This window comes from Panthera leo, chromosome B3, assembly GCF_018350215.1.
Source record: "Panthera leo isolate Ple1 chromosome B3, P.leo_Ple1_pat1.1, whole genome shotgun sequence".
Taxonomy (NCBI): domain Eukaryota; kingdom Metazoa; phylum Chordata; class Mammalia; order Carnivora; family Felidae; genus Panthera; species Panthera leo.
Window position 1 is genome coordinate 31,441,895 of NC_056684.1, and position 23,130 is coordinate 31,465,024.

The window sequence follows — 23,130 nt, forward strand, 5'->3', positions numbered from 1 at the left end:
CTAATGAATTTCTCTGGGGTCAAGAGCCCCTTAGAGAATGTGAGCAAAGCATCTTCTACCAAGAGGAGTTTGCTGGCTCCCTGGTCAGGAGCCCCAGCAGACAGTCTCCATCCCTGATGAGCAGGCTGCCATGATTTTCTAGAGCTAGGGCATTGGCGGGGATTCTGGGAAGCCAAAGGGAGAGACTGGGTTGCAGAGCAGGATAGGGATCTGGGGGTGCCTTGTTCTTTGCTCCCTTGTCACAGTTTCCATATGGGTTCTTTCCACTCTCTGTTGCTCCAGCTCCAACTGAGATTAAAGGACAGACCTTTACTGGGTGCCATGAAGCTCCTCAGGCTGAGCCAGCGGTACAAAGGTGGAATGAATGGAAGGATGCTAGGCAGAATGGAAGCCCATACCTCCCTTGTCTCCTGCCTGTCCTTTTGCTTAAATTCCACTATTATAGCATTAGGGCTCAATATCACCCAGGTAGGGGCGTCTGGGTGGCTCAGTCAGTTAAGTGTCTGACTTTGGCTCAGGTCATGATCTCATGGTTTGTGGGTTCCAGCCCTGCATCGGGCTGTGTGCTGACAGATCAGAGCCTGGAGCCTGCTTCGGATTCTGTGTCTCCCCCTCTCTCTGCCCCTCCCCTCCTCATGCTTTGTCTCTCTCTGTCTCTCAAAAATAAATAAACGTTGGAAAAAAATTAAAAAAAAATATCACCCAGTGGATCTAACTCCTTTACCAATTATTAATATCTTGCAAGGCCTTGACTTAGCAATCTGTTTCTCCCAGGTTGGTGTTTGTCTTGTGTTAGGGCATGGAGGCAGGAATGACGAGTTGGGTTGGGGTCCTAGCAGGGGTCAAGTGTTCTGAGAATCACCACGGGGGTGGGGGAGTGTTGGAAGCACAGATCAGGAGACCCCAAACTAGCTGTGGGGAGGATTTGGGGTGGGGTAGGGGCTTCCCAAAGAAAGTGATGTTTTAGCTGAGATTTCAAATAGGGGAGATTAGAAGTCGAGGTGCAGGCCAGGTAGGTTCTGCTGAAGATTCTGGGGTTTGTTCAGATGGGGGCTACTGAAGGGGCATGGTTGTGACAATGAGATTTTCCATTTTTGGAAAGACCATTCTGGATCCAACAGGCCAGAGAAGGAATCGGAGGGAGCCACGGGCAAGTGGGAACCAGGTTTGGAGGCCATTTTAACAATAGGGAGCAATGCTGGGGTCCTGGCCAAAGACACAGCAGGGCTGGACAGATGTTAAGGTGGAGAAGTGTGTCCTCCACGTAGTCTATTCTCAGTACAGTAGCCAGAGTGATCTTCCTTGTCTCAGACCCCACAATGTGTCCATCTCACATGGAGGAGACGTTTCTAGTGCCCCTGGTACTGCTCCCTCCCAAAGACCACCGTTAGGGTCCTTTGAACTTGCTGTTTCCTCAGCCCCGTGCACTCTGCTTCCAGATATCGGTGCGTCTTGAGTCTTGATTCCACACACCTGCCTCTGCTCAGTGTCATTCTCTCAGTGAGGCCTTCTCTGATCACCCTATTTTTCTTAAAGTAGGTTCCACGCCAAACATGGGGCTTGAACTCTCAACCCCCGAGATCAAATGTCGCATGCTCCACCAACTGAGCCAGCCAGGCGCCCCTGACCACCCTATTTTGAATGGCAATTTTCCCCAACGTGATTCCTACCCCTTCTTTTACTTTTCACCCTCTGACATTCTCTGTGCATTACCGACCCCACCCCACTCCGGGGGCCACCAACATAAGTTCCGTGTGAGCAGGAGCGGTGTCAGTTCTGTTCACTTTTATATCAGTCGCCAGCATCCAAAACGGCGCCTGCCACATAGTAGGGGTCTGGTAAATATTTGTCCAATGCGTGCGTGAGTAGAGCGCAAGGTGAGGGAACCTCAGAGGGGAGGAGGCTCTGGTTTTGGTTGGGCCAGGGGATGGCGGTGCCATTTGCTGGGTTTGGGAGCACGATGGGGAGGGCGGGTGACGTGATTAGTTTGGGACAGGTTGAGCTAGACACGCAAATACAACTTTTTCTCCCTGCACATTCTATGGAGGGAGGCTTGGCAAGGGCGAGGACAGCGTTCGAGGCAGCCAGCCAGGCGTTGGGTCTGCGTGTCTGCCCCCAGGCGTGGGCCACGAATACGGACACACGCAGGCGCCTGCTTGGAGGCAAAAGCCCAGCTCCGCACGCAAACCTGGGCCCTTTGCACCGCACCCGCCCCCCAATCCGGTCGTGCACCCGAGGCTTCGCGGCTACTCCCGCTCCACCCTCACCTCCAAGCTCGCTAGGGACTGGCTCTTTAAGAGCCCCGCCCTCGACTCCCCGCCCCCTTCGCGTGACTTTGCCGGTACCCGAGCTTGGGAATTGGGCTGTTGGGTGGTTGCGCAGGTCTCCGAGCCCTTCTCACGCAACTCCCGGGCATCGTGCCCCCGGCCAGGTGGGGCAGGGATGGGCCGCGTGACCTCTGCCCCCTGGAGGGATGTACCAGACACGTGCACGCTAGCCTGGGGAGGCATCTGCGCCTGGCGCCCGGCTCCACGGTCCCTGGGCCCCCTCCCCTGCCCGGCCCGAGGGTCCTCCTTTCCTCGGCCACCGGGAGCTAGCCGCGCAGCCCCAGTCGCCTCCCGATTTCTCCGCCCCGCCAACACGCTAGCAACCCCGGGAGTCAAGAGGGAACCTCGAGGGCGGGTGGGTCCCGGCTGGAAGTACCTCTGGTTTACAGTATTCCAAAGTGGCCCTAGAGCTAGTGAGAGCCAGTGAGCCCTCAGCGAGACTGCCACCGCAGGTTTCCATGCATTCCTGCCGGTCTGTCCGGGAGCTCAGACTTCAACTAGTCGCCCGGGCTCTGGGGGCTCTTGGCGAACGGAGCCAGCCCATCGGCGCCTCTGGCCTTCCGGCCCCGGTAACCTCGAGGCTGGGGTCGCCGCGCTTCTCACGCGAGCCCGAGCCCGGACTCAGTAACCCGGGGGAAAGAGGTCATCACACGGCAGCCTGGCCCCGCCTGCCGGGCTCCTGTCAACTAGTAGCGAGGGGAGGCACTTGCAAGCACTTGCAAGTTCCAGTGCATGCAAAAATTAGGGTGAGGGGTCCCCGCGCCCGGGGATGGAGGCCTCCCAATACCGTGTCTTCGGGGTGTCCTGGGACTTCTCCTTCAAATTCCCACCTCAGCGGGGTTCTGTGCTGTCCATGGGGTACCTTGGAACTGGGGTCCCAGGTGTCCCCAGCCCTCACCCCTTTACGTGCTGGCACTAAGATGAGGAGTGCCCATAGTGGGTTCTTACCTGTCCCTCTGAGTTCCCCCAATCCTGTCTTCTCCCCCACTTACCATCCCCCTTTCCTTCCCTTTCCCTCCCTCCTTTCCCTCCATCCTAGAGCGACCACTCCCCCCCCCCCCCCTCAGCCCGCCCCTTCCTCTGTCCGAGCTCCAGAGGGCGTGGCCAAGCGTGCAAGCTGTTTTATAAAGGTCGAAGTGACTTCACCCTCATCCTGAAGGTGACAGGTCTAGCAGTCTTCCCTGATCTTCTTTGGGGTCCTGGCTTAAGAGACCACGCATCTCAGCTGAGTTCAGTACTCCTCACAGCCACAGGTGAGTGCTGGGAGCTTATGGCTTGCCCTTTCCCAACAAAAAGAAAATTTTGATGCCTCCAGGTTTTCCTAGGTGGCCACCGGTCTAGCACCTCAAAAAAGGAGGCTAAGAGGATCCTTGGTGACCAGGCTCTCCAGCTCCATAGTGGGAAAACTGAGGCCGGGGGGAAGGGCAGGTATTGCCCAAGGTCCCACAGCTGGTGCCAGAATTCTAGATATTAGATGGCCCCCCTCCAAGGACTCCAGGATTTAGTCTCCAGCTCCATTCCCACTGACTCCCTGAATGCCCTGGGGCTTCCCCATCAGGGTCACCTGGGAGGCTGGGATACGGACACAACTGTGGAAAGCTGGGATCATGTGCAGCCCTTTTGTCAGGCGGTGTGATGAGAGGGCTTCTTCATGGGTGGTCAGAGTGGATGGAGGGGAAGGTTGGGTTCTTACCAGCTGTACCTTGCCTTGTCTGTAAGCTACGCCTGGCTGTCTCTACCCTCCCAAGGCATGGCTTGTTAGAGCCAAGATGTGCTGGCCAGTACAAAAGATGCAGATCTGAATAGGAGTCCCGGGCACTGCCCCGGGCCTTCCCTATCTCATCGACTGCCTTCTCTGGCTTGTACTGGGCAGGGGCAATCAGTGTGAAAGACTGCTAGCTGTAGAGAGCTGGACTATCAGTCCCTGAAAACTCACCAATCACATCTCTCTTGGCCTCTTACCATCTCACTAAGGCTAGAGGTCCTTGGGGCACCTGTGAGCAGAAGGGAACACTGTGGCACACCAAGGCTCATCCCTCGTTCACTCAGAGTCAGGGCTTGAGTGTGCTTTGAGATCCAGCTCCTCCAGGGAGCCGCCCTAGAGAGATGGCTATACAGGTAAGGTCGCAGCCAGACAATCTTCCCATCCTGGGTAGTTCTCCTGTGGGGAAACCTCACTAGTCAGACCGTGAGGTTCCGCAGGTCAGATGTGGGTTTTCTTTCTCTGGGATCCAGCTGGGCACCCTGAACCGGAGATCATATCCTACCCCCTCTCTCAGGTGATATAACTGGAGCCCAGAAAGACAAAATGACAAGTCCAAGGCCATGCCATGGAACCTGGAATACTCAGTCTCCTCATCTCCAGTCCAGGGCACCTGGCAGATACCCCAGTCAGAGGCCAAAATCTTGAGGAGAATCCTCCATGAATTTGCGCACCCTTTCTAGAACAAGCCTAGAGAGAAAGTATTATCTCCACCTCTGTTAAATCTAGATTGATTCCTAATGTCCCTTATTCCAGTCTAGCGTTTTCTTGCAGCCCTTATCTGGTGGGGGCTTTCCATTTTATTCTCTGCTCTCTGGTGACTGGTAAGTGGGGGAGGCTGAGACTACTCATTTATCGAGAACTGAGCCCAACAAAAACCCTGGCCTGGACCTCTGTGACCAGCAACCTCAATGTAGCTTGTCTCCAACTGCTTTTAAACTATGAGTCAGTTGAACTCAGAGAGCTGAGGCTTAGTAGTGTGGCTTAGGCAGTGGTCTTCCAGTCCCTTCTCCCCTCCCAAGGTCTGGTCTGGCAGGATTCCCTAGACCCTGGGAGTGAGCAGTAAAAAAACTGAGGGTTCTGAAAAACAAAACAAAACAAAACAAAACAAAAACACCTTTCCATTGATTAATCTGGCCACTCTTCAAAGGGAGGTTTCTGTGACAGGAGCTGAAAACTTACCAGGGAACTTTCCATAAGAAGTCTGAGTCCTGGCTCTGTCGGTGAGTTCTGGGTGACTTTAATCAAGTCAATGACCCCTCTGGAGGTCAATTTCCCCAAATGTGAAATGAGGCAAAAGAAGCCCACGATCTCTAGCTCTCCTGATGGCAGTGTTTCCCCAAGTGTGGTGGGTAGTATTCAAGGGGGTTGGGGGTGACGTATATTGATTATGCGCTTAATTAGGGGGAAAAATAAAACCTGTTCTTTCACGCAGATGTCTGTATGTGGAATCATGCTCAGTGGGTAGATTTAAAGTTGATTTTAGCGGGGTGTCTGGGTGGCTCAGTCAGTTAAGCATCTGACTCTTGATGTCAACTTAGGTCTTGACCGCAGGGTCTTGATCTCACAGTCGTGAGTTTGAGCCCAGCGTTGGGCTCCACGCTGGGCATGGAGCCAACTAATAAAAATTGTTTTTCTTCAGTTGGTTTTAGAAAAGCACAAAATAGGGGCGCCTGGGTGGCTCAGTCGGTTAAGCGTCTGACTTCAGCTCAGGTCACGATCTCACGGTCCGTGAGTTCAAGTCCCGCGTCGGGCTCTGGGCTGATGGCTCAGAGCCTGGAGCCTGCTTCCGATTCTGTGTCTCCCTCTCTCTCTGCCCCTCCCCCGTTCATGCTCTGTCTCTCTCTGTCTCAAAAATAAATAAACGTTAAAAAAAAATTAAAAAAAAAAAAGAAAAGCACAAAATAAATAACAGTACAGGTGCCATATGGGAATCACAGACTGATGTTTGGAAAACCCATTCAGCGGGTGGTGCAGCGGGATTCTGAAATTGGGCACTTGGGAGTGTGGATCCAACACTTCCTGACGGTGTGACCTTGTACAAGTTACTTACCTTCTCTGAGCCTCACGGTGGTCCACCTTATAGGCGGTGGCCAGGACTGAATGAATGGCAGTGAAATTCTTGGCACACAGTGGCAGCTCAACAAACAGCTTCTCTCCTCTCCTCCTTTCCTTCATGTCCACTTGGCTGTTCTGGGTAGGAAGATTTCCCCTCTCTTTGACTAGCATGCTGACACTTTCGGACGCTGGTTCCTCACATCCCGCCTTCTGATATCTTCATCTTTTCTTCTCTCCCCACCTCTCAGCAGCCATCTTGAGATCTCTACACTGATGATGTTGTCTGTGTTTGGACTCTCTGTCCCCATCTTGGCCACAGAGCTTCTCCTGGCCTCCTTTGTCTTCTGCCTGGTGTTCTGGGTGGTCAGGGCCTGGCAGCCTCGGGTTCCCAAAGGCCTGAAGAGTCCACCAGGGCCCTGGGGCTGGCCTCTGCTCGGGCACGTGCTGACCTTGGGGAAGAACCCACATCTGGTGCTGGCAAGGCTGAGCCAGCGTTACGGGGACGTGCTGCAAATCCGCATCGGCTCCACACCCGTGCTGGTGCTCAGTGGCCTGGACACCATCCGGCAGGCCCTGGTGCGTCAGGGTGATGATTTCAAGGGGCGGCCCGATCTCTACAGCTTCAGTCTGATCTCTGAGGGCCAAAGCATGACCTTCAGCCCAGACTCTGGACCGGTGTGGGCTGCCCGCAGGCGCCTGGCCCAGAATGCCCTGAAGAGTTTCTCCATTGCTTCAGACCCGGCTTCCTCATCCTCCTGCTACCTGGAAGACCATGTGAGCAAGGAGGCTGAGTACCTCATTGGCAAGTTCCAGGAGCTGATGGCAAAGGTTGGGCACTTTGACCCCTACAGATATGTAGTGGTGTCAGTGGCCAATGTCATCTGCGCCATGTGTTTTGGCCGGCGCTATGACCATGATGACCAAGAGCTGCTTAGCTTAGTCAACCTGAGTAATGAGTTCGGGGATGGCGCTGCCTCTGGGAACCCTGTGGACTTCTTTCCCATCCTTCGATACCTACCTAACCCTGCCCTGGATTTCTTCAAGGACGTGAATGAGAAGTTCTCCATCTTCATGCATAAGATGGTCAAGGAACACTACAAAACTTTTGAGAAGGTACAGGCTGGGGAGAGGCGGGTGGATGGTGGGGAGCAGGTAGGGTTGGGGCCAGAAGGTCAGAGATAAATGGAGCAGTGGGGGGGGGGGTTCTGGTAGGCTCTCAGGGACCTTCCTCCCTGGGGTTTTGAGGCCAGTGGTACAGTGGACTCCATCCTTGGTGGGAAATTAGAACTTTTCCTTGGCTAGCCTTTCTTTCCTTCTGTCAGACAGCAATATTTACTGAACAGCCAGTCTGTGCAGAACCCTAGGCCAGTTGTTCTGGGGACCAGGGAGAGTTAAAAAGTTGATCTCCTGGCCTCATGGGAGAGAGAAGGGTAAAGAGCATATCCAGAGGACACCTCTGTCTCAAGTGTCCCTTGAGTTGGGGCCACCAGTACTCTGGGCAGGAGGGAGCCTTGAAGAGGTGTGGGAAGCTGGGACGGCAGCCTAGGAGTACAGAAGTCACCTCTTGAACAAAGGTACTAGGGATGGTGAGGAACCAGGCCCAGATGGAGAGGTAGCTCTGGGTTTGGGATCTGGTTCATCTGTAGGCTTTCCCCACCCAGGGTCACATTCGGGATATCACAGACAGCCTGATTGAGCACTGTCAGGACAAGAGGCTGGACGAGAATGCCAATATCCAGCTGTCTGACGAGAAGATTGTTAATGTTGTCTTGGACCTCTTTGGAGCTGGTATGAGCTACCCCATTGTCCTTTCCTGTGCCCAACTGCCCTGACCTGCCAAGCACTTGATTTCTTTTCCCCTTTGTTTTTCCCTGGTCAGGATTTGACACAGTCACAACTGCCATCTCCTGGTGCCTCATGTACCTGGTGACGAGCCCCAATGTACAGGAAAAGATCCAGAAGGAGCTGGGTAGGTGGTGGCTTCCTTTAACAAGACAGAGGGTCTTGCCTCTTCCAGGCAGCCCCTTCATCCATGGTCCTTTATGTTCTACAGACACAGTGATTGGGAGGGCGCGGCAGCCCCGGCTCTCTGACAGACTCCAGCTGCCCTACATGGAAGCATTCATCCTGGAGATCTTCCGACATACCTCCTTCATCCCTTTCACTATCCCCCATAGGTGAGGCCCCATGCATCCACTGCTCTCTGATCCTGGCCCTTCCTCCAGACCATGTACCTGGTCAGGGCTGGTGGAAAGGACATGTATGGGGGGCAGGGAGATCTCTTTGTAGCCCTGAGCCTGACTGAGCTTCCTTCCTCCCCAGTACCACAAAAGACACAAGTCTGAGTGGCTTTTACATCCCCAAGGAGCGTTGTGTCTTTGTGAACCAGTGGCAGATCAACCATGACCAGTAAGTTGAGAGGAGGCAGGGGAAACCCTACCCTGTCCCAAGCTGTCCCTGGGCCACTTGCCCATCTCCTACTCTTTGGGGCTGGGGTTCAACCCACTTGATGCTTCGGAGCCCCCAGGCTACCACTTCAGCTGCCTGTCTCTGATTACAGGAAGCTATGGGGTGACCCATCTGAGTTCCGACCAGAACGATTTCTCACTCCTGATGGCACCATCAACAAGGCACTGAGTGAGAAGGTGATTCTCTTTGGTTTGGGCAAGAGGAAGTGCATCGGTGAGACCATTGCCCGCTTGGAGGTCTTTCTCTTCCTGGCCATCCTGCTGCAGCAGGTGGAATTCAGTGTGCCACAGGGCACGAAGGTGGATATGACCCCTATTTATGGGCTGACCATGAAGCATGCCCGGTGTGAGCACTTCCAAGTGCGGATGCGCACTTAGGGGTCTGAGAGCCCTGCAGCTTAGACTCTATCTACCTGGCCTGTCTGGGCAGCCAGGCCAGGGGGCTGACCTGGGGTCTGGGTGGGGGGAGGGCGATCTAAACCTTGGCCTGAAACCCACAGATATTGGTCTGGCTGAGTTTTGCTGTCTGGGCTGCAGGCAAGCATGAAGGATCATGCCTGCCCCCCACCCTGGACTTGCTCCTTTGCATATTGACCACAGACAATGGACACAGCAGGGGCCAAAAAAGGAGCAGATGGAGCCTTCCAGAGTTGTGCTTGAGGCAGGAGGCTTGGTAGGGTTAGGAGGTCCTCAGGCCCCTGGAAACCTTGAGGGAATTCTCTAGAAGCCTCTAAACCCAGCGGCTGGCTGGCTTTCTGTGGGGACTGACTGGTTTGAGGAACATTTAGAGCAGGCCACATCAGGGCCTGTCTAATCTCTTTGACAATTGGGAGCTGCCAAGAGTGAAGGGAAGAGGCAGCTTAGGCACAGAGGTGGTCTCCCAGATTGAATAAGGCTGAGCAGTCTAACCACATGGGTTTGGGACACTGCGATGCCTTCTTCTGTTCTCCCTGCAGGCAGGAACAGGGCTGCATCCTGGCCTCACAAGGACCCTGTTCCTGTCCAGGAGGGGCTGGGGGCTTGTGCCTAAGAGGAGCAGAGAACAGAGGGAGTGCCCAGATTCAGGCACCTGAGTCAGGTCTCTATGCCCAATATTAAAATGCCTTTAAAAAATGTTTATATGCAAGAAGTTTTATATTTTAGCCTGCATTGTACTGGCATGCCTTCATTTATCATACGTAAGAGCTTAAGAACAATTTATTGAGTGCAATAGAGAACATTGTAACCCAAGTATCCAGAAATGTGTAAGAAATTTCTACCTAAGCTAAATAAAGATATTATCCAGAAGTCCTATGGTGGAAATGTTTTGAATCTGGAATGAAGCCATCACTCCTCTATATGCCCACTTTGAGCCCAGGCTCATGTTGGATTTTAGTGTGGGAGAAAGAAAAGGAAAAGGAGTCAGCGAAGAGGTGAAGCCATGGCTCTCAGGAAGCTTGCAATCCAGTTGGGGCACAAGACTCTATCCCTACACTGTGTTCCTCCTTCTCTAACTGATCACACGTTGATGAAGTACATTCTGTAGACCAGGCACTGGGGGTATAAAGCAAATAAAACATGGTCTTTGCCTTCAAAGTCCTCCCAAACTGGTTGGAAGAACAAACTTACAAACACATCATGTAATTCATTGTGATTACAGCTCTATCAGACAGATCACTCAGGAAGGTGAGGCTCAGAGCTGGGGCTCATTGGGTGTGGAGAGGGGCTGCTGCACATCTTGGGGCTATCTATGCAGATCCCTCTTCAAAGAATGAGAGGCAATCTCACTTGGGTCTCATGGCATTAGATTCTCAAGTCCAACAGGGAAGACTCTAGTCACAGTGTGGGGGGAGAAGGAAGGTTCTCAGCTCAGAAGCTGTGGTCTGCTCCTCACTTAGTCATGCCCGGTTTAGGTCCTGCTGCCTTATTGGAACCCAAGGCTGGTCACAGTTGGAAAACGAGGCCTTTGGTCATTGGGCCCCACAAGCAGGCTGTGGCCCAGATTTCAACACTGAAAGTCCCTGTCCATTTGGGATGTCAGAGTAGTTAGTGGTACCCAGTATGGACAGAGGCTGGACCCACATAACCAGGAGCTGTTCTGACTGACGGACTGAGGGATAACACTTCCTAGGATGTGACCTCCAGCCTAGCTTTTGTCCTCAAGCAACCAGCAGTTGCTATACAGGAGTAGATAGAGCCAATGTACCAAAAGCTTCAGGCTACTGCAAGGGACAAGCTGAAGTCAGCCGGAGCGAGCCTGCTTATGTAGGGAAATGAGGCATTTGGTGTCCAATCTTACTTGTATTGACTTATTTTTTTATTTTTATTTTTAACATTTTTATTAATTTTTGAGAGATAGCACGAGTGGGGGTTGGGGGCAGAGAGAGAAGGAGACACAGAATCCGAAGCAGGCTCCAGGCTCAGAGCTGTCAGCACAGAGTCTGATGTGGCCTTGAACCCCCGAACCTCACAGTTGGATGTTGGACGCTTAACCAGGACTGAGCCACCCTGGTGCCCCTTATTGACTTATTTTTTACTTAAAAAATAACTCGTATTGTATGCTATAACATAGATGAGCCTTGAAAACATCACATTAAGTAAAAGAAGCCAGACACAAAAGACCACATGTTGTATGATTCCATTTATATGAAATGTCTAGAACATGTAAATCTATAGGGACAGAAAGTAGGTTAGTGGTTGCTGGGGAGAGGGCGTGGGGGAGATGGAAGGTACAGGCATTTCTTTCAGGGGTGATGGAAATATTCTGGAAATAGATAGTGGTAAGAGTTGTATAATGTTGTGAATATACTAAAAACCACTGAATTGTGCAGTTTAAAATGATTAAAACAGTAAAAAAGAAAAAGTTTTCTGACTTTTGTTCTAAAAGAAAAGTGAGAGACATGGGGATAGCATATGAAAAACAATTTATGTAACTGTTCTCAGTAATCATATTGCTAATGGTAATATTAGTATTTCTTTTTGAGACGATAGTTTAATGGGGGGGGGGTAAAATAAATGAGTAATTAATAATGAAGATACCTAAATTCATCATCCTCATGCATTCTCACTCGTCACTCATTATTCATGTATCCTCAAGACTTAGGATTTTTGGTATGAAAAAAAGAAGGTAGAGATATAATATAGAAAATGTTAAGTATACATATACATATATATGTACATATACAAGTGACTCTTGAACAATGTGGGGGTTCTGGGTACTGACTCCCATGCAGTAAAAAATCTGTGTATAACTTTGACTTCCTCAAAATTTAACTACTGATAGTCTACTGTTGACCAGAAGCCTTATCCATAACATAAACTGTCAACGTATGTTATAGGTATTATATAGTGTATTTGTACAATGAAGTAAGCTACAGAATAGAAAATGTTATTAAGAAGGAGGAGAATGTTATTAAGAAGGAGGAGAAATACAGTACTGTACTATATTTATAAAAAACAAAACAAAACTATGTATAAGTGGACCCACACAGTTAAAATTCCTGTTGTTCAAGGGTCAACTGTGTGTGTGTGTGTGTGTGTGTGTGTGTGTGTGTGTGTGTATTTCTACGTGTTAGAATCAATGACCAACTCATAGTAATGAGCATCCCTGATGCTTAGATTACCATTCAGGTAATCTCCACTTCTTGGAGAAATGATGGTTACAGATTTGAGGCAGGAAATATAAAAAATGAGCCCGGAACAGCTGCTCATACCAGACAGCAAAAGCCATAAAGACTACCAAGAGTGGATCATTCTATTCAGGAGCCAACTGAAAAGGCTCCAGCAAGCCAAAGATAGGGCAATTTGAGTGTCAACAACAATAATGACCATTGATTAAAATCTATCAGATGTGTTTGAATCCACGAGTTCATAAGCATCTATGTATCTATTTTTTAATTAGCTGGCTACCTTCGGAGGAACCAATTCAGTATTTTAACAAGAGAGAAACAAAGGCAAAATATTAAGTATTTATCCTACCTTTCCTATATGACCTATACCTACAGACAACCAAAAAGTAGATAAGAAGCGTCTCTTAAGTATTCCAATTGATAAATGAAAAAGAAATAATAGATGTCACTACTTTACAGCCACCAACAAATTAATGGATCTGGGCATTGCACCGAACAACTGCTAGCATCCTAAAAATGAAAGAAAACCAGAATATGTGCTTCCTGATGAAAGAACCCAACACTGCTAACTGTATTGCCAGAGGGATTGAACAAAAGTCTAATAACTTAGCTTTATCCAGCTTCCAGCTTGCAATTAATGTAGAAGATGAAGAAACATGCTAGACAGAAACATAAGTGTGCAATCAGTAAATTTCAGACCTTGGGATGCTACAGGTCTGAAAGCCTGGGGTATTCAACAGAAAATTTGTAAGGGAAAGAAAGAATTGGAGGGAAAACTTATAAATTAAAAGAGACTTCAAAGATGTATAGGGGTGTCTAGGTGGCTCAGTTGGTTAAAGGTTAAGTGTCCTACTCTGGATCTCAGCTTAGGTCTTGATCTCAGGGTCCTGAGTTCAGGTCCTGAGTTGGACTCCATGCCGCCTACTTAAAAAAATATAAGTGTAGGGGCGCCTGGGTGGCGCAGTCGGTTAAGCGTCCGACTTCAGCCAGGTCACGATCTCGCGGTCTGTGAGTTCGAGCCCCGCGTCAGGCTCTGGGCTGATGGCTCGGAGCCTGGAGCCTGTTTCCGATTCTGTGTCTCCCTCTCTCTCTGCCCCTCCCCCGTTCATGCTCTGTCTCTCTCTGTCCCAAAAATAAATAAAAAACGTTGAAAAAAAATTAAAAAATATATATATATAAGTGTATAGAATTTTAAGAAATTAACAGGGATGCTTGAGTGGCTCAGTCAGTTAAGTATCTGACTCTTGATTTTGGCTCAGGTCATGATCTCACAGTTTGGGAGTTCGAGCCCTGTGTTTGGCTCTGTGCTGGCAGTGTGGAGCCTGCTTGGAATTCTCTCTCTCTCTCTCTCTCTCTCTCTGCCCCTCACCTCTCTCTCAAAATAAATGAATAAACTTAAAAAAATACAATAGGATCTGTTAGTTCCATTTATGGGTATTTGTTTGAAGAAAACAAAACCCCTAACTCAAAATATACATTCCCATGTTTGTTGTAGCGTTACTTAATAAGGGCCAAGATATGGAAGCAACCTAAGTGTCCATTGACAGATAAATGGATAAAGAAGGTGTGTGTGTGTGTGTGTGTGTGTGTGTGTGTGTGTGTGTAAAGAGAGAGAGAGAGAATAGAAGAAAATGAATGAAATCTTGCCATTTGTAATGACATGGATGGACCTTGAGGGCACTATGCTAAGTGAAATAAGTTAGACAATGAAAGACAAGTACTGCAATGTTTCACTTATAAGCAGAATCTAAAAAACAAAACAAGGAAACAAACAAAACCAAATCCAGACTCCTCTGTTCTCTCCAGAGAGAACAGAGTAGTGGTTGCCAGACAGGAAAGGGGTTAGGGGTATGACATGGTGAAGGAGAATGTAATCAATAACATTGCATTGACTTTGTATGGTGGCAGAAGGTAACTAAACATTGTGGTGACCAGTTTGTAATGTATACAAATGTTGAAATACTGTCTTTTACACATGAAGCTAATAGAATATTGCATGTCAGTTATACTCCAATTAAAAGAAAAGAAATAATCATACATTGCTGTGGAAATGCAAAATGATGTTGCCACTTTGGGAAGTAGTTCCTAAAAAGGTTAAACACAGAGTCACCATATAATCTAGCAATTGTATTTTTAGGTGCATACCCAAGAGAATTAAAACATATATCTACACAAAAACTTGCATATGGATGTTCATAACAGTGTTATTAATAATAGCTAAAAAAACCTGGAAATAATTCAAATATTCATCACCTGGGGAGTGGATAAATAAAATGTGGTATATCCATGCAACGGAATATTATTCTGCCATAAAAAGGATTGTATCAGAAGCATTTATACATGCTGTAGCATGGATGAGCCTTGAAAATATTAAGTCAAAGAAGCCAGACCACATATTACATACATGCCACATATTATATGATTTAATTTATATGAAATGTCCAGAATAGGAAAATCCATGGAGAAAGAAGGCAGATCAGTGGTTGCCAGGGGCTGAGGGGTGGGAGGAATGGGGTGTGACTGCCAATGGGTACAGGATTCTTTTCTCATGGTTTGTAAGATCGAGTCCCACATCGGGCTCTGCACTGACAGAGTGGAGCCTGCTTGGGATTCTCTCTCTCCTTCTCTCTGCCCCTCCCCTGCTCATGCTCTGTCTCTCAAAATAAATAAATAAATAAACACTAAAATTTTTTTTAAAAAAGGAAAAGAAAATAATTATCGACAGGGATTTAGTAATGCCATCTTCTTAATTGGTTTCTATTGTTTTTAATGTTTATTTATTTATTTTGAGAGAGCAAGGGATGGGGGGGGGGGCAGAGAGAGGGAATCCCAAGTAGGCTCCTCACCCACCGCAGAGGCTGACTTGGGCTAGGTCTCATGACCTCAAGGAGATCACGACCTGAAATCATGACCTGAGCTGACATCAAGAGTTGGACACTTAACCAGCTGAGCCACCCTGGCACCCTTCTGGCTATTTTGTAGTTCCCTTGTGTTTTTCTTCCTCTGTTTCTGCCTTCCTTTGTGAATCAATGATTTTCCATAGTGGTATGCATTGATTTCCTTCTCTTCATTTTCTGTGAATCTTACTGTAGGTTTTCGATTTGTGGTTACCATGAGGCTTACATAAAACATCTTGTAACAGTCTATTTTATGTGGATAACAATTTACTATTTTTTTAGCGCTTTTTCTAAATTTATTTTTTGAGAGAGAGAATGAGGGGGAGAGAGAGAGAATAATTGGGGGAGGAGCAGAGAGAGATGGGGACAGAGGATACAAAGTGGGCTCTTGCACTGACAGACTGACAGCAGCAAGTCCGACATGGGGATCAAACTCACAAACCACGAAATCATGACCTGAGCTGCCCAGGTGCCCCTACATGGATAACAATTTAACTTCAACCACACACAAAATCTCTATTCTTTCTTTGACTCCCTGCTTTTGTTTTTTTATGTCACAATTTACATCTCTTTATATCGTGTATCCATTAACAAACTATTGTAGCTATAGCTATTTTAATCACTTTGTCCTTTAACCTTTTTCTTTCTTTAATTCCAGTAGAATTAAATGTAATTAGTGTTATATTAGTTTCAGCTGTACAATGTAGTGATTCAACCATTCTATACATTACTCGGTAGTCATCACGGTAAGTGTATGTCCTTTTAACCTTTATACTCGAATTAAGTGGTTGACACATCACCATATTATAGTATTAGTGTTCTGAACTTGACTATGTGCTTACCTTTAACCAGTATGATGTATATTTTCATATGCTTTCATGTTACTAACTAGCATTTTTTGTTTCAGCTTAAAGACCTCCCTTTAGCATGTCTTGCAAGGCAGGTCTAGTGGGGGTGAATTCCCTCAGCTTTTGTTTGTCAGGGAAAAATCTTTACTTTGTACAGGTTTAACTTAAAGTAGCAAAGCTGGGGCGCCGTGGGGGAGGCGGGGACTCAGTCAGTTAAGCGTCTGACTCTTGATTTCAGCTCAGGTCCTGATCTTATGGTTCATGAGTTGGAGCCCCACATCGGGCTCTGCACTGACAGTGTGGAGCCTGCTTGGGATTCTCTCTCTCCCTTTCTCTCTGTCCCTCCCCCACTCATGCTGCCCCTCTCTCTCAAAATAAAAAAAACTTAAAAAAATAGCAAAGCTAATGTGATATACATTACTTAATAATATGTTTATAAAATCAATCATATTTTAAGATTAAAAATGGAAACTTTAATATTGTCTTCCAACATTGTAGGGTATGACTAAATCTTTAAATGTATTCATATAATGGTGTCAGTTTAAAATATTCAATTTAAATATGGTAGGAAAAAGGGGACTTTTTCCTAAAGGAATATTATGGCCTGGAATATACAGCTTGTTCTAGAGATGAAGAGCTAAATAATATCCTTTGTCCTCTGCATACTCTACTCAGACAATAAATTATATTTTTCCTCACCTGTGTAAATGCCCCCTCAATTCTTGAAAATCTAATTTTTGTTTCCCAGCTGCCTTTTCCTAAACTCTTAGGTTGTTTTAATTTTTATTTTCCTCTTGAAAAAATTTTTTTAATGTTCATTTACTTATGAGAGGGAGAGACAGAGTACAAGCAGGGGACGGGCAGAAAGAGAGGGAGACACAGAATGGGAAGCAGGCTCCCAGCTCTGGGCTGTCAGCATGGAGCCCAGCATGGGGCTCGAGCCCACAAACCGTGAGATCATGACCTGAGTCAAAGTCAGACGCTTAACCGACTGAGCCACCCAGGCGCCCCTTTATTTTTTCCTTTCAAGTAGGCTTCATAGCTAGCGCAGAGCCCAATGTGGGGCCTGAAACCACGACCCAGAGATTAAGACCTGAACTGAGATCAGGAGTTGGATGCTTAACCAACTGAGACATCCAGGCACCCCCTAGGTTATTTTAAATAAAACAACAAGGAGGGCGCTTGGGTGGCTCAGTATGTTAAGCATCTGACTTCCACTCAGGTCATGATCTCCTGGCTCGTGAGTTAGAGCCCTGCCTCCGGCTCTGTGCTGACAGCTCAGAGCTTGTTTCAGGTTCTGTGTTTCCCTCTCTCTGTCCCTCCCCTGCTCACACTCTGTCTTTCTCTCTCTCTCAAAAACAAAATAAATATTAAAAAAAAAAAAAAACAAAACAGTTGGGTGCTCAACTGACTGAGCCACCCAGGCACCCTTCAGCTTTACCCTTCTAGACTTCCATAACACATACTGTCAAGTCAAAAACTGCAGATTAGTGCTGTGCTGTTCTTGACCTAAGAGTTAATTCTCTACTGGTTGATGCCTTTATTAGAGATTATTAGTGTGGCCCACAGGGCAATAAGGCAAAGTAAGTCTTGTTAAAACTCCCTTCCATATGTTGGGAGAGGCAAGTGGGTGCTGCCCACTGAGCCATCTACAATGGCTCCCAGAAATTTGACTCTGCTGGTCAGGTAAGGTCTACCCAGTTCAGATAACTCTCTCCAACCAGCAGCAGTACCTGGTGGAGTTCTATAACTTGGGAACTTGGGAAGTCTTCGAGAGGATTCGGTGAGTAGTAAATTCTGTCGCTGAATGATTATTATTTTCAGTTGCCACTACTGTTATTGTGTCTCACTTCTTACCTTCATAGTCAAATTTCCTGAAATTGTCCACACTCACTGCTTCCACTTGCTCATCTCCCATTCTCTCCTGATCCACTGATATTTGACTTTTGGCCCCTTCACTCCCTCATAAAGCCCCCGTCAAAATGACCAGGGACCTCCTAGTTACTAAATCTAATGGACATTTTCACTCTTCCTCTGATTCAAGCTCTTTGCAGTACTTAGCACTGTTAACTATTCTCTTAAAGGTCTCTCTTTTCAAAAAAAATGATCACTTTTCTGGGTCTCTTTGGCATTACCCACTGCTGAGTTTTCTTTTGTATTCCTAGTTGCAGCTTCTCGATTTCCTCTGAATCATTCTCTCCTTATGTGTACCTCTTAAATATTGGTGTTCATCAGAGTTCTGTCCTTGGCCCTTGACTATTCCCTTGCTGTATGCCATCCCTGGACCACATCATCCATTATTGGGTCTTTAAGTACCACCTGGTTATTGATGACTTCCAAATCTTTTCTATCTCTCCCGAGCCCCAGATCCACATTTCCAATTTCCTACCAGATGCCTCACAGCAGGCCCACTCCTAACACACATGGAGATCCCTGAACTGTTTCCCTTTTCTTCCTATCCCTATTCTACCCCACGCTATGAGGGGTTTCTCAGATCCACATGGGGGAACATTCCAGCCTGAATTTCTAAGCTCCATCCACACCCCTCCCAAGCAGCCACATTTTTGTCTACTCCTTGGGCCTAGGGGTATTGCACAATGGCAGTGAGGTCCACCAACAGGATGACCTGGGCAAGATGCTTATCTATGGGCTGAAAGTGGACTCAGGCCATTTGGAAAGGAATTTGGGAATCTTAAGAATGTGAAATACAGCAGGGCTGAAAGAGGGGTGTGTGAGCTCTGGGTAGTCATGCCCTCTTAGCCCCAGAGAGGAAGGTTTGGCTTAAGGAGTTCCAGAGTGTGGACCATCTAAAGTATGGAGTCTAGCGCAAGGCTCCCAAATTCCCAAGTCTCAGGATTTTCACTGCTCCCACACACCTTAAACTCAACGTATGCAGACCTGAATTTATCCTCTATCTTTTCCCCCTTTTCTCTTATTGCCTACCCACAACCTCTTCATCCTCTTCGAGTCCATATCTGAGCAAATAGCACTGCCAAACAATCTTTTGCCTTACCATAAAGCTGGCGGTTGATCTCCTGAGCATCTTTATAATTTGTCTGTGGTCACCTCATCAGCCCCACTTGCTGGTGCTTTACCATGGCTTTTCAACATTTCTCATCTGAGTTTCCCCAGTTTTCATTCAAGTCCATGTTCCATAATACAAGTCTGACTAGGATACTCTCTTGCTTCAAATTCTTCGTTTGTTTCCCATTGCCCTTAGGATAAATCCAAACTCCTTATGGCATAGGAGGCTCCTCGGAATCTGGCTCTGCTTACGTTTCCAGATCAATCTATCATCACTTCCTCCCTTTACATATATGTTCCATTCAAGTTGAGCGACTTGTATTTCCCTGGATGGGCTGTGATTCACTCACATTTCCTTGGCTTTCTATATAATTGTCCCTTTACTGGAGTGACCTTCCTATATCACCTAATAATTCCCTTTTCATTCTTTATATCTCAGCCTAGATATTATATCTAGAAAACCCCATGCTTACTGTTAGCACCCCCTCCCCTACTTCCTTGTCTGGGGGAATTATACAGTACATAGCCTTTTGAATCTGAATTTAAATTAACATAATGCATTTGAGATTCATTCATTTTGTTCATATATTTTTATTGTTTGCATGGGTCTACCACAGCTTGTTTATTCATTCCCCAGTTGAGGGACATTTAGGTTATTTCCAATTTTTGTGTACCTGTTTATGTGAATACAGGCTTTAATTTCATTTGAGTAAATAGGAGTGCCAGGTGTGTGATTAGTATGGTTCCAATTAAGTTATTCAAAATTATCATTTGTGGGGCTCCTGGGTGACTCCGTTGGTTAAGAGTTCGACTCTTGACTTCAGCTCAGGTCATGATCTCACGGTTTGTGGATTCAAGCCCTGCATTGGGCTCTGTGCTGACAGTGCAGAACCTGCTTGGGATTCTCTCTCTCCCTCTCTGTCTGCCCTCCCATGCTTGCACTCTCTTTCTCTCTCATAGTTAAATAAAACTTGAAAAAATAAAATTATCATTAGTAACACACAGATTTTAATATAGTCGATGAATTTCCATTGTTCTCATTGATGCTCAGTTGTCCTACTTTTGACTAGTGGGAGCTTCTTAAGTTGGCTTCCAAGTTCTTTTAGCAAAAACCTAGTAGTCTGATACCTTCCGTGCTTTCTTGTACCACAAGATGTTCTGGGTATATGGTATTTCACGTCCGAACTAGTGTTCAATTTAACACATGGAGAGTTAATCTGTATAGCTGGTGGTTGTAGCAAAAACAGGGTGTTTGGAACAGTGTTACAGCAGCACTTCCCCTCTCCCCTAATTATGTAACATTATAATCTTTAATTTGAATTTATTTTATAATTAATGAACACCCCCACTTCTAGATTCTATTGAGAGAACATACCTCTTGTGTAAAACTGAATATGCATTAGTGTACGAATCATCAGAGCAGAAGGAGAAAGATGAAAAAGGAAAGAACTAAGTTCAGCTTTGGAGGAGTAAACCTTGTCAATTTCTGTGTGATTTGGCTTGGGGTGGTGGTCGGAGGCCTGGGGAGGGAAGGGTGGTGCTAGGAGGCTTTGCTATCTAACATTAAGCAAAGAACTTAGTGCCTCCAAAAGTATGATATTTTAGCCACCAGCATCAGAACTCCCTAAGGAGTTTGTTAAAATACAGACTCCTGGGGGCACCTGGGTGGCTCAGTGGGTTGAGCATCCCACTCTAGATCTTGGCTCAGGTCTTGATCTCACTGTTTGAGATGGAGCCCCGTTTTTGGCTCTGTGCTGACAGCTTGGAGCCTGCTTGGGATTCTCTCCCCCTCTTTCTCTGCCCCTCCCTGGCTCAATTGCACACACTCTCAAAATAAATAAACTTAAAAAAATCTTTTAAAATACAGACTACTGGATCCTACCCCAGAGTCAGTGAATTAGACTGAGAGTAAGACTTAGGAATGTGTATTTTAAACAACCTTTGCCCAATGCCACTGGTTTGTGGTTTCTGAAAGAACTCAATGAAAGCAACTTCTCTGTGCTCAGGTCAGGAAGGGAAACAATCCCTTTCTCAGAGAGGATCTTTGTGGTTCTCAGACAACCAGTCCTAGAGAAAGAAGAATGAAGACATAGTTTAGAGAAAACAAAGTTCCCCTTTACAATTCTGAATGTATCTGCCACTCCAGTTAGGCCAAATGAGAAACTCAATGTTTAAAAGCATCAAAAGATGGGTGACTGATCCCTCCATGAGGTCAAAGTTCAAAAACAATACACTGTTTTTGCTAAGCAGAGCAATTCAGCAGAGGAATTAAGGCAGTTGATCTCATTTCCAAAGTTTAATGGCTGACCAAATAGGGCTTCAGATCTTACTAAAAGCTTCCCAGTTTGAGCTCTAGGCAGTCTATGCAGGGGGTCTTGGGACAATTCTTTCTTTCATTCAACAGACACTTATTTTAGCACCTACTCTTGGCAAGCACTGTGCAAGATGATGGGGCAGCAGAGAACAACCACATGACCGAAGGCTGATGTGGGGCCTCCAGATTGGGTGGAGGCTGGTAGTGCAGGAGGTGAAAGAATTCACCCAAGGCAGAACAAGGAGATAGACATTTATTGAATACACTGCAAGAGAGCAGCGGGCAGGACAGCAAAGGAGAGACTGTCCGTCAGAAGGCAGTGGAGGGGGGCTGCACTTAAGGGGGAGGGAGTGAGGAAGTATGACAACATATAGAATTTTCCCTTTTTGGTACCTGTGCCTGGTTGCAAGTAGCCCATTAGTCAGCTAGGGTCTATGGCTGTTTTGAGGTTGGTTGCCTAATGTGCCTGTTTGCATTCAGCTGGGTGGTCACCTTGTACCTTACTCAGGTTTCCATTGCTCAAGCCCGTTGCCTAAAAGTGGCCTCTACGACTGACTTCACCTGTGAATTTAAAAGATGGTTCCAAGTGGACTATAGAACACTTAACCAAAAGAAGGCACAAGAGAATTAACCACCTTTTTTTTTTTAGGAATACCAATCATGTTCGGGTGCAATTTTACAGCAATTTTGTTATTATCTCCAGTTTATCTCAGTTACACAGCTGTTATAAAAAAACACAAAAGGTAGGGGCATCTGGTTGGCTCAGTCAGAGGAGCATCCAACTCTTGACCTTGGGGTCATGAGTTCAAGCTCTACCTTGGGTGTAGAGATTACTTAGATAAATAAAACGTTAAAAAATGATATATGTAAAAAACAACAGGTAGAGCTAGAACAAAACTCAACCCTGAGTTTCATACAGCAATGGCTCCCAAATCTGGGATGTGCAAAGAATTGATTGTAAAGAACGTTTAAAATAATATACATGTCAGAGCTCCTCCAGACCTATGAAAACTGAATCTCTTGCGTTGAGGGAGGGGAAGGCACTCCCTGGAGAGAGAAAATTTTATTAAATTCCTCAACTGATTTTGTAGAGCCGTGTTTGGAACCACTGTCCTACTCTTTGCTACCTGCCCAAACAGTGGTTCTCAAACGTGGCATCAGGTTTTAAGATGACCTTGCAAACTTGAAAGGTCTAAAATCCCTCATTATACTCAGTCGTGGTCTTAAACGCCTACTTTTTTTTTTTTTTTTTTCAAAACCAAGACTACCAATGCTCTAAAATGCCACAAAGAGAGTGGCACTTACCCATGTACCAAGTACTGGGATGTGTGGGGGGGAGCGGCACTCAAGTACACATTGGCTAGCACTAACTCCAAAATGAGCTGAAGCAGATTCCACTCCGAAGATCAACCGCAAGGGGAATCTGTTTCCTTTAATCCGTTGCGGGGGCCTACTTATTGCGTCCCACAGCTACAACTGATCAAACGCCGACGTCCACGCCACCAGGCACCCCCTCCTCCCCAAAGTCCTCAGCTCTTCTGCGGCGATAAGCCCGAGGGGTCTGGAGAGAAAGCTGGAACTTTTCGTCACAACTGGGCCGGAAAGTGGGTCAGGGCCCCAACTCCAACCAGGCCCTTACCCCGCGTGAGCAGGCGGGGCTCGCAAAATGGACGCCCAGGCGCGGTTCCGGAAGCCGCAGCGCGGGCATTCGCCGCCCTCTTCCAGGCTCTCAAATTTCCCGGGAGCTCCGCCCCTCAACTGCCTGCCCTCCGGTTTCCAAGGCGTCGCGCCGGAAGTGACCTCACGGCGGTGGCGTGGAGACGC

The 23,130-nt window shown here is 47.1% G+C and overlaps 1 protein-coding gene across 2 annotated transcripts; it reads left to right on the forward strand.

Moving 5' to 3' along the window:
- Positions 1-3,459: 3,459 nt before the first annotated feature.
- On the forward strand, positions 3,460-10,391 carry LOC122221160 (cytochrome P450 1A1). 2 transcript variants are annotated; one of them, XM_042940481.1, is made up of 7 exons: positions 3,460-3,580; positions 6,396-7,260; positions 7,809-7,935; positions 8,027-8,116; positions 8,201-8,324; positions 8,470-8,556; positions 8,708-10,391. In XM_042940481.1, the coding sequence occupies exons 2-7, from the start codon at positions 6,421-6,423 to the stop codon at positions 8,991-8,993; spliced, it is 1,554 nt and encodes a 517-aa protein (XP_042796415.1). In that variant the 5' UTR covers positions 3,460-3,580; positions 6,396-6,420; the 3' UTR covers positions 8,994-10,391. The 2 variants fall into 2 exon arrangements, with proteins under 2 accessions (XP_042796415.1, XP_042796416.1); XM_042940482.1 differs by having other exon boundaries at positions 6,399-7,260.
- The last annotated feature ends 12,739 nt before the right edge of the window (positions 10,392-23,130 follow it).

What these genes read in the sequence shown, in the direction of transcription:
- LOC122221160 (XM_042940481.1), top strand. Translation starts at nt 6,421, where the DNA reads ATGATGTTGTCTGTGTTTGGACTCTCTGTCCCCATCTTGGCCACAGAG. An exon ending in AAAGATCCAGAAGGAGCTGG is followed by an intron (nt 8,117 to 8,200) that starts GTAGGTGGTGGC and finishes TATGTTCTACAG; the next exon opens with ACACAGTGATTGGGAGGGCG. An exon ending in TGGCAGATCAACCATGACCA is followed by an intron (nt 8,557 to 8,707) that starts GTAAGTTGAGAG and finishes CTCTGATTACAG; the next exon opens with GAAGCTATGGGGTGACCCAT.